Here is an 11234-nt window from a genome sequence, read left to right on the forward strand (position 1 = left end):
CTACACCGAATACAGAAATAGATTAATCGGGTTATTGAGTTCGGAGCTCGTAGCGAGATTCGGGGCTTTCCATGCTAAAGTGGTACTGCTGTGCAGCCATTCACGTAGCATATGCTGATCCTGTGCATCCGGTGGCAAATCGATTCAAGTCGAATACTTCATGTCATTAATCTGATACACTATACTCCCGTTCGGCTATGGTTGACAATGATGCAATTTTGGTGCTGCGCGCAAATCGCCCTTAACGAGTTGCCGTCTGCCACATCTTTCCCAGCTCTGCGGTTGACTCTGCATACACTTGATCTCTCTTCTTATCGCCCTTCATAAACGATGGACGTTTGTCCCATGCGTGCGCTTCACCTAGAACAATTCGTCCTCCGACCTTCTTACCCAACTCTTGCAATCGTTTTCGGAATTTCTCAGTCTCGACAAGCAGCTGGTCCCATTCGCAGCTGTACACCATCAGTCTATCTGGCAATGCTGCCACCAGCAACTCCTCGGAAGCCAGACCAGGCGAGAGATATGGAGAGCCCATATCAATTGGTTGCGGATAGAGGTAAGACGCATCGAAAAACTTGAACAGGCCTTCCGGAATAGGACTTTTCTCTGCCGAAATAAGGTTTGAAGCTGTGCGCTCGGCACGCGTCTGTGTCCAGTCGACGCTGGGATAAAAGGCAACGATTCCCACTAGCTGGATTTCAGCTGTGGGCATTCGTTTCTGAACTACCTCGTGGAGGCGTAGTGCTACTGTAAGCGACAAATTCCCGCCGGCACTGAATCCGCTGAGTGCGATTCGAGTCCTGTCCAAGTTCAGGTCATCTGCGTGCTCCCAGATCCAAAGGATGGCGTCGACGCCATCGTCAATGGCGACCGGGAAAGGATATTCGGGAGCGAGTCTGTAACCGACGCTGACGACCACTGCTTCTTGAGCTTCGGTAACTGCTGTGGCCCAACGCGCATCATCTTGAGGGTTGCCAATGCAGAACCCACCACCATGGAAATTGACGAGTACCGGGTATTTTTTTCCTTGCACTGCACCCGAGGACGCCGAATGGGTGCGAACGAATGACTTTGGAGTATAAAACAGCAATCTGATTGACCCTCGAGTCTTAGACACTGTAGAAGGGATCGATTTCTCGAACGATGCTTGTCGAGGAAGAGGCGAGGATAGGTATCGGTCGAGCGCGGAAAAAACGACAGTGAGACGCCTGTAGATAAATGCTTTCAAGCGAAGAGAAAACCGCGACGGAGCATCCATGACGTAAGTTCTGACTGCAATTCGGTGCCGCTCGGTGAACCTTGGAATTCCTGGCCGGTGAAAAGCCTCGCGGTGGAATTCAAAACTCCAGGATGATGAGAATGAAGCCGAGCTTTGAGCATCAAGCCCTTTAATCCAACCGTGGTCTCATCAAACTAACATTACATTTCTACTGAGAAGTTTTCGCTTATTGCATTCATTAGCTGAGCGGAATGTCAGCATGTCAGCATGTCAGCATGTGAGCATGTCAGAATGTCAGCATTTCATCAACAATCGCGACAATATATAGCTAGACAATACCCTCAGCTGAGCAGTTTCGGTCCATCAGGAACCGTCAAAACGGACCTTCAAAACTCTCGTGAAGGGAGTATGTTAATTCGTGCGTTTCAGACGCTTGTGGTTCCAAAAAGCGTGGAAGACGGGGCAAAAAGCAAGCTTAGCAAAAGATATTGTGAACAGGGGTATTATGAGCCTATTGGAGTCTCCCGAAGGGCAGCGATCAATCAAGGGATACGGACCTGTCAAGGAGCTCTGGGAATGGACCGAGATGGAAGTCAAGGAACGCTGCTGAGAGATCAGGAAAAAGTATTATGTAGGATAGCACAACAGCGAATTCAGTAATATCTTGCTGGTTTGCAATTGTGTGAGGACTCAATTGCCGATCTGGAGGACGATAAAACGGACGTAGGATCCGATTGCGCATTTCAGTCGGATTGCCTAGGCGTACTCAGCCATCGCCAGATGCGCCGACTCGTCATCACCGCAGGCATTTTCGAGAACAAGACTTTTGAAGAGGGGACTGCTTGGGATCAAGATGTGCACTCGCCTTCGCCTTCGTAGACAATAATTTTGACGCTAACAACGTATGATACGGCCGGTGGCCTCACCATAGGACCAGAACTAGGTTGGGCAAAATCGGTAGCGTTTGTTTGTTTCGATATCGACTTCTACGTCGTTAAATATCAAGGGACTTCACATCGAGAATTATCCTGGATCCAAGTCTTTTGTCTCGCTGTATCCACAGAAATAACCCTTACCCGATGGTGATGCGGTCGCGGCGGCTTCTCAATGCTGCAGCTGTGTGGCCACGTTTTGGGACCGTGCCGGGCATGTGAAATTTTTTATGCGGTTTTTATCGTTCGCGATGGTGAATGTGCCGCCGCAAGACCCGGCTGGTAACTGGTAACTGGGCGGTGCAAATGATCGACCCATGCGTTGGAAATTTGCTCCCCACTGTCGCGGCACATGGGACAACGAATTCTTTTACTTCCATAGTAAAACAGACGCATGGCAAAAATTTGCATATGCACATGGTTTGTGATTGCACAGCACATAAACTATAATAAAGGCAACGTTCGTTGTTGGCTAATCGGTCAATGACAGTGTCTCGAGATTTGCCGCATGGCAAAAAAAAGGCGGCGCATGAATCAAGCCAAGACCGCTGGCCAGCAAATTTTTGACGGCTGTCATCGAGCCAAGAAAGGCGATCTTGCCCCTGTAAAATGGTTTTTTTGATTAGCAGTAGTTCAGTGGGACCGTATGACGACGGAGAGAGGATTAGTCGGTATTATTGTTATAGCTCCGATGAGTAACTTTTAGTGGTATTATTGTATAAAAACTCCGATGACGGCATAGATTCGGGCCGATGATACGACGGATGCGAGCGGCAGGCGGCAAGCGGCAAGCGTTTGGTTGCTGTGTGACTTTGTTTCGCATCATCGGCGTGTCGGCGACTCGCATTGGCCGAGAAATTGTTACGTGGTTAGGGCACATTTCTCGACTTCTCCGCACTAGGCTGTGTTGGGCCAAGTCCCACAAAAGCCACCTGGCCAGGCACGCGCCGCCCGTGCTAACTAAAATACCAACGACTATGTGCGGCACACAGCAAAATACCTGGCCATTGCTATTTTCCCCCCGCGTTTCGATATCAACGTAGCAGCAAACATTTTAGTCCGCCGGACAATATCCCGCAACTGTCCAGTTTATTCTGGGGATTGCCATGCCGTACCCGCGTTGCCGGCCCGATCGGATCCGTCACGGGTCAGTTTCCCTCTGTCTCTTTCTTCTCGAGTGCCAGAATGCACCGGGTCCGGCAGTTCGTGATCGGCATTCGGCAATTCGAGCCCCAACACAAGCCGGCCAACCACACCGGCGCTGCAAACTCCCTTCACTCACGATCCGCCCTCGCCGTTCATAAAATCCCCATTCCTCCCTCCACAGGCTCTCGCCTCCCCTCTGCGCTTGATAAGTCCATAGTCCGTCCAAGACATGATACATTTATTCCATTCATACCGACATTTATCAACACCGAAGTTTGTGGTTGCGACCCGTAGTCGGAGGACAATATAATTGTGTGAAATGAGTACTCAGGCATAGGTCCATACATCTACTACAGCACAAATGACTACAGTAGCAGTCTCGCCTGCGTCGCGCTACCGCGCGAACCTCGCCTTGTTTGACGCCCGCCATCATCAGCAAGTGCTCCACCAAACAAACGCCTACGCAGCCGCCGTTCATGCCTCCCGCATGGGCGCCGCCACCAATACTGGGCTGCTGCATCCTCCTTCCACCGCACCGCACCGACAGATCAGTCCCGACGGCGCGGCCCACTCCATGGGCGAGGGCGGTGCTCATCGCCGCAGACGCCGCAGACGCACTCTCCATAATCACAGGTTTTCGGACCGGTCCGAGTCCGAGTCCGGGTCCGCGAGCGAGGAGGAAGTCGACAGTGACTTTGAGATGGACCGCCGGGGCAGGCGGTTGACCCGTGTCGGCGACGACTCCGGCAGCGACAACGTGAGCTGCGCTTCGAGTTCGCGAGTCCTGAGCTCGACGCGCGGCGTGCAGTCCGATGACGACGAGCAGCGTCAGGGTGGCACTGACGACGGCCCCGTCATCGACAACGACGTCTACAACGAAGTCGAGAACTTTAAGAAGTTACTCGCCCAGGCCCAGCAGCAAGACTGTTTCCGCCGCTCGACAGAAGACATCTCGGCCTTGACGTGTGACGACGATGACAGCGAGAGCGACGACGAATACGATTCTGAATCCGCCGACGACAACAACGACGACGACGACGACGAGTTCTTCTTCTCGCGCCACGACAGTCTCGGGAAGTACGAGCTGGACGACGACGACGACGACTACTACGACGAAGACATCCGCAGCGAGGTAACCCGGGGCAGCACGAGCTCGACCTTGTCGTCGTCGACGTCCGCGTCGTCGTCAAACAATCGGTACACGGTCACCGACCTTTCTGTCGACAACGACCCGGGCCGCGTGGTCCGCGTGGACAAGTTTGTAAGGGACATTGTGCCTGATGGCGTGACCAGGCGGTCAGTTTATGAATGACCATTTGCATTATTGGAGTTATGTTTTTGGAATTTGATACATTATTTTTGTTACATTTGTTGTCCATTTTGTAAATTTGGTCAGTGTACAGTTACATAGAATAGAAATCCACTGTGGCAATTTTTTGAACTTGCCGTCCCAGCGAAGTCCACGTGTTTCCCCTTGTCTCTGCGTTTCGTGGACAACGATCCCGTTTACCCCGCAAAAGTCGATTGATTAACGCGTGAACGTTTAATTTGGAATCCGTTGGGCGACGCCTCGCAGCCAAGAAAGGCATTCATTTTTTTTTTTGGTTAGTTGGTTGGTCGCAATCTCGCGCCGTCGTCCTCCGCGGCGGTCGGAACGTGACATTGGTTTTTCTTGGGGTTACCCCAACAAGCACGCGACGCGGCCAAGCCCAGTGCCGGGATCGCGATTAGCTGTTTCTTTTTTCTTGAAAAAAAAAATTGATAATTAAAACAAAATAACGTCAGGTTCGATTCATGGAATATCGGTTCCGAGCCCCGCGCGAACAAAACCTAAACGCCACGCAGACGCATTGGTAAATTGAGGGTGCGGGCGCCGGGGCACCGTAAAATTCAACCAACGCGCAAAATATCAATGTAGCATATTTGATTCGCACCCTGACACTAACCTAATCTTTAATCTCAACAATATGAGAAATTACTATGGCACAGACTGCTCATCACTCTGATAGTCAACCTCATCCTCGTGCAAAAGAATTTGGACCACGCAACAGGCCTGCCCTGGATATTAATACAAACTGAACCAAGCCAGTCGTAGGTAATTAACCCTGATGAGTCAGGACTGACACATGTGTCTACTCACACCAATATCTTGATCAACTCTAGCATCATGGACATCAAACCCATTCAGCATGTGCATGGAAGTTCCAGGAGTGGTGATAACTTGTTCGTCAGATCGGCTGTAATGCACTGCCTGTAATGTAACACTTGCTGGGTCAGAAGCTGTGGTAAGAGTTGAGCCTACAACTTCCAATTCCGATGTTGGTCGGGACGCTATCACCTCCATAGAATTCCTATTCGGGCTCGTAGATGATTCATTAATAGACTTTCTTTTTTTTTCGAATTTCATGTCGATGTCTTCTGGCCGTAGACTGTGAGACTTCATAGCCGTGGACAGACTTCTTAGACTCGTCGTGTTTCCTGTCGCAAGTTAGCGGGCAGTAATATTGATAGCCCATAACTCAAAGTAAGAGTGTGTTGGCAACCTGCTTATTGAATCGAGTCCAGTGCCCACCTGATGACGGATGACGCGCAGAATCAAAAACGCGTTACGTATAGCCCTAACCCGAGCTTACAGCCTAATCATAACAAAGTAGAGCATGGCTGCTTCGTTGTCGACGTGGTGCGCTGCGGTATGACACGGATCCGCTACGACTTCACTTTCCTCGTCTGGCCTCATCTTTCTGGCCCGTACACTAATTCACCTTCTTGTTGTCCCTGCCGATCTACCAATCGACGTGTGCTTAGCCTATTACCGGCTATGGAGAGGTGGCAGGTAGACCACTGTGAGCATCCGCTGACAGTCTTAATTTCATCGGGAAAAATTGAAGATGCGCATTAGGCTAACACTTTTTGATTTAGATTAATTAACTTCAGATATTTCTATGACGAGATAACTCGCTATCCACTGCGGAGAATTTTCTCGTTGGCGATTTATCATCTGCCACCGGTCGTTCATAGTCTGCCTCATATGCAGAAGTGATCTCTATCCTTTTGCAATCGCAAACCGCGAAGGAACTGTAAATAGGTAGAGGAAACTGTGCGACTTTTTTATCTGCTGTACCTATTTCAGATTCTCTGCCTTCTTCAATACTGAAAAATAGGTAGAGAATGCACTATGTGATATTAATGTGATATTCTTTATCTGCTGTATCTATTTTCTCTGCCTATTTCAATACTGAACAATAGGCAGAGAATCCACTGTGTGATATTCTTTATCTGCTGTACCTTTTCAGATTCTCTGCGTATTTCGATACTACTCTGAAACAAGTTTCCCTTGAAATTGCGAAAGAAGGATAACTTTGCTATCTGCGAGAACGAGGCAAATTATGAATGGTACTTTGCGAATGATAAGTTGCTGATGGATACTGCGCGAGATTTCTTAGACAAAGACGCTAGTTGACATGAATTTCGATCGGGCGACTTATACGGTCTTTGGACTCATGGGTAAGTCGATATCTTGTTCACTGACGTGATGGCCCTAGGTGGACTATGACCAAAGCATTTTGTAAGTGCAAGATTGAGTTTTGTGTAAGAGATGGCAATACTAATGCGACAAAATAGATTCTACACTCTTTAACTCAGTATTGTTTGCGGTGTATGTTAAGATTTTATTGTTCTGAAAATCTTTTAAGCACACGCGCAATGTGCCACGGCTGAATCTCTTTATCTAGGATCTCGGGCTGTGATTTAGATGGCGTGCCTTTCAACAATAGAACGTTTTATTTTGAAATTGCATTCAATCATCTTCAGGATTTGTACACAGGGCGGAAAAGGACACAGTATAGTTTCCAGGTGATTTGTCTTCGTGCGCTTGTGTCCATTTCAAAGCAGACACCTTCGGCTATATCAGACATGCTAAGCCATGGGTCGACGATATTTGTTACAGCAGAATGTTATTGTAAAATACGTCAAGACGAAAGGAAACAAGAAAAACAAGTTGTAGGAAACGAGCGCCTATGTATATCCGATCCATGCAATAAATTTGCATGAACTTCATGTGACGTTGAGCGCAGCCACGAGCACGAAAGGACGACATAACGATGCCGTCAAAGCACAACCCTGCATCATCAGGAGTGATTTCCAACAGAACCATTATGGACCCACATCAAACATTTAAAAGACTATCAGTCTTTCTTTATATCTCTGTCATCCATCTTATTTCTCGATTCAGATTTACTTAAACCAAATGCCAAGCAATTACCGGAAAACTCACCGAGAGATAACGACCATACCATAAACCTGACTCGTGTGAATAGAGTTAGACCCGAGAAAAACAATGGTCCGAACAGCCCGACGTGAGCGGCTAACAAGATAGTGGTAGTCACAGTTCGGCCGGACAATGACGGTGAATGTGTTATCAAGTCAACCACCGTAACAACTTCAATCATCTTGCTGAATACAAATAGCAACCCCCCCGAAACTCAGTATTACGACTTGGGTTTCGGCATCAGCGTCACTTGCTTGCACGATCGAAGGGCCAAAAGAGAACGCGAGGTTCGTGAACAGCATCCAGAGCAATGGATTCAAAAATCGATGTAAGTTGTCGGCTTGGAATATGGCCGGGAAGGCAAAGATGCAAGATGAACCAGCTGTCGCGGGGGAATTGGCCATTATTTTGAAGGAGACGGATGAGTGTCGTGACTCGAGAGTAAAGATGTTGTGAGAGCCTAACACTTTATTATCCAACTAACAGATTTGTACGAACAAGTTCAGGGTTTAGGAAGAAAAGAAAGAGAGAGAAGATTAGGAAAGGGGAATGGGGGTCGAATACGTTCGCATGTGTCACGTGATACACGGAAATAGCCAGTTATCGCGGCGAAGCCGAAACCGAATTACCCACACTGGCATAGTCCGCAACATTCACCACCCAACCAAACCACCTACACGCAAATCCTTCGCCCCATCGCCTGCCAGCAGGTGCCTACCCGAACCTGAGTTAGCCCGCTCCCATAGCCGAGTCGTAAAAAGTCGAGGATGGCATGTTCGCGACAGAAGTTCCCAACTATTCAAGTCATAAATGAGTGGGTTCATCCAAGATGTAGCAGAAATTAACTAGAATTTGTTGTCTGTGGTCAAAAAGTCGACTATCCTGTATAAATGCCGACAGAAGTTCCACACTTGACTGATGCTTCTGATTCTAAAATAGACAGCGTTTCGAGTAGATGAAGGAAGTTTCTCCGAAGGAGTGGGTGAAATTGATCGAACAACAAGGACGCGTCGCCTGACAGTTTCATTTACTTTTTCTGTTTAAATCTTCAAGTGCGGTTCGGCTGGCCTAATGGCTTGTGCACATCCTAGAGTTAGAGCATGGGCACGGGACTTCTGAGGCTTATTACGAGGCCACACTCGTTCTATTGATGAGAGATTCAGCTCATCGGCATCGACACAGCCTTCAAATTGTAGCAGGTCGGTACGCACCCTTTCCGCTAGACAATATGAATGGGTTTAATAGGTACACTTACACATGCAGTCTAACGAATTAGGCATACTTTCAAGTGAGCCTAATCACATATGAATCCCGATAATTGGTGAAGGTGTCGGACAAGGAAGTGCGGGTCAGAGCTCGCCGCTGTTTGTGCGGCGCTCCCAACCGTCGCTGAATATCTTCGCCAGGTCAACTGAATCCGGGCCGAAATCAAACATGAAGACACTAAACTGGTCTAACTCTGAATCTCGAAGAAATTAATTATTCTGTCAAGTCTCTGAACTTTTATACCACGTTGCATAGTTTCTGCCATTCTGATGAAACTGTTTCTTCACTAATCGAATATGGACGCGATCGACAACCGCACAAGTAACGGATCTGCAGCCCGCAATGTCAGCTTGTCGCAGTACAATATATAACCAGCCAGCGCCTTGAGACATGGACGAAGAAGGAAGTCAACTTTGAGATCTCGCCAACAGAGAAATGAAAGCCAGCGCTGACTGTCACCCGAATGGAGCACTCTGAGCTCCTGGACATTGTTAGGCGACCGCTCTCTCCCGACACCAGGCTAGAAGTACCAGCGAGTCGGGCAGAGTACGAACGAGTAGAAGAAATCCTTGAAAGAGAGGAATCCAAGTACGTCGTTCACAGATTTGTGTCTAATGGACCTGCTGACATTAGTGCACAGATATCCTCAACTATGGTATGACAGCGTGAGGAGTGTTGCCATAGTCGTCGCGCCACCAACTCCGCTTCGCGCTGGAATGGCGGGTGGATTGTTATCAATGATCTCCGATGAGGTCAAAAGGAATTCAGGAATCAGTTCCGAAATCGCACGTGGTCTCAGGATCGAATCAGACTCAGAGACAACCATGAACAACACGACGAGAGCTTCGGACGGTGCACTGCTATATTGGGAGGGAAATCGTGCCACACTGATGATTGTAGTGGAAGTCGCTGTCTCCCAGTCATATGATAGTATGCGGGCAGCCATTTCTTGGTCCGTATGCGCGTTGCGTTGCAGTCTCGGCCTGGCGATGTGTATTCGTGAAGAGAGTCGAGGAAGGAGGCCACCCAGGCGATTTCATGCGTCCTTGGATGAGGCTAATGCTGCCGTAGAGGAAGCTAGAGATGACTTTTATCGTCAGTTAATTCACCATCCGTATGGACCGTTGGAAAGGGACGGTGTAACCTGGTTCGGGAGAGTCAGCCTTGTTGTTCTGGAAACCTTCCGCCGACAGGATGAGCACTGCACACCGGAAACATTACTGGAGCCATCCAAGTCATTTGTACGTGATAAATGTATAAAGGACTGTATTATACCAGTTTAACTAATATGCCTTTAGACCCTTGTCGAAAATGGTGAATATGTGGCGCAGAACATCTCACCAAATCTTCAGGAAGTTGTTCTAGGCGATTGTATTCCCACACATCTCCTCAACAATCAACAGATGGAAGCGACACCAGTGAATTTCTTCCAGCGTGAATGGTTCGAGACACAATTCAGGGGCTCAATGGTGCGCACCGCGATCCTGCGCGTATGGCGAAAGACTTCCTACGCACAGCCTGTTCTTCGATAACCGTTCATTCGTTATATTTTGCCTTGTATTTGTACTTCTTTCTGCGCGGTCGTGCTTTTCACAACATATGTTATTATCTGCCAGTTGGGTATCCGAGACTGATTTGCTGTTATCTAATCTTCTCTGTGTTTGTGTCCTTGTGAAAGAAGGTTTTTCGGCTTGACAAATAAGCCCTAACTCTGATGCTTGTGCTATTGACTTAAAACTGAGATTGATCCAATACACTTTCCAGAAACCGCGCCCACGACTATAGATTAGTTGTATGCTGCGCTCATATACTGTTAGAGTGTGCACATCATCATTAAAGACAATGTGCTATTATTCTATGTGTATATTGCATGCCCATATTGCATGTCCACTATTAATTGGAAGATCCTCGTCACTACTTTGAGTCCATGTCATTGTAATACGGGTCAGGCGCAAACCCATCAAAGCCTCGCAATGCACTCAATTGCTGAAGGGATGAGACACTCACTCGAAGCTAACAATAATCACCTTCCACATTTCCGCCATTAAACTGATCGTCATCCCGAAAAATCATATCTATGACCTCTGCTGCCCCACTAGCATGCAAGACACGGCCAACCATCAAATGAAAGTTGCAAAAGGGGGTGAAAGAAGTGCAGCTGGAGACTGTGACCCCAAAAAAAAACTCCTCAACATCGTCATGGCGCTGAACTTCATTACACAACTTGGCGCCTAGTTTGTGGAGGAAATACCACCAATTTTGACATTCCGGGCCAAATTGGAACTTGTGGAGATATTCATCTAATAATAAAGCATTGGATAGGTCATTGATGCTTTGGCGCGTTGACAATTCGCGAATATCTGGAATGGCAAAATAGAGAGCATTGTCCTGAGGTCCGAACGGC

The 11234-nt window shown here is 48.1% G+C and overlaps 3 protein-coding genes across 3 annotated transcripts; 2 read left to right on the top strand and 1 right to left on the bottom strand.

Annotated features, from left to right (window-relative positions):
• Positions 1-135: 135 nt before the first annotated feature.
• Positions 136-1337, bottom strand: POJ06DRAFT_263085 (alpha/beta-hydrolase). Its single transcript, XM_056188830.1, has one exon. It carries the CDS (start codon positions 1256-1258, stop codon positions 242-244), a length of 1017 nt encoding a protein of 338 aa, XP_056040122.1. The 5' UTR covers positions 1259-1337; the 3' UTR covers positions 136-241.
• A 2127-nt stretch (positions 1338-3464) lies between these two features.
• Positions 3465-4655, top strand: POJ06DRAFT_42192 (uncharacterized protein). Its single transcript, XM_056191006.1, has one exon. It carries the CDS (start codon positions 3659-3661, stop codon positions 4607-4609), a length of 951 nt encoding a protein of 316 aa, XP_056040123.1. The 5' UTR covers positions 3465-3658; the 3' UTR covers positions 4610-4655.
• Positions 4656-9293: 4638 nt separating this feature from the next.
• On the top strand, positions 9294-10362 carry POJ06DRAFT_203393 (uncharacterized protein; the record flags this gene model as incomplete). Its single annotated transcript, XM_056185314.1, has 3 exons — positions 9294-9418; positions 9471-10071; positions 10129-10362. The coding sequence occupies 3 exons, from the start codon at positions 9294-9296 to the stop codon at positions 10360-10362; spliced, it is 960 nt and encodes a 319-aa protein (XP_056040124.1).
• Between the last annotated feature and the right edge of the window lie 872 nt (positions 10363-11234).

Source organism: Lipomyces tetrasporus, assembly GCF_029532465.1.
Source record: "Lipomyces tetrasporus strain NRRL Y-64009 chromosome Unknown POJ06scaffold_13, whole genome shotgun sequence".
In the NCBI taxonomy this organism is placed as follows: domain Eukaryota; kingdom Fungi; phylum Ascomycota; class Lipomycetes; order Lipomycetales; family Lipomycetaceae; genus Lipomyces; species Lipomyces tetrasporus.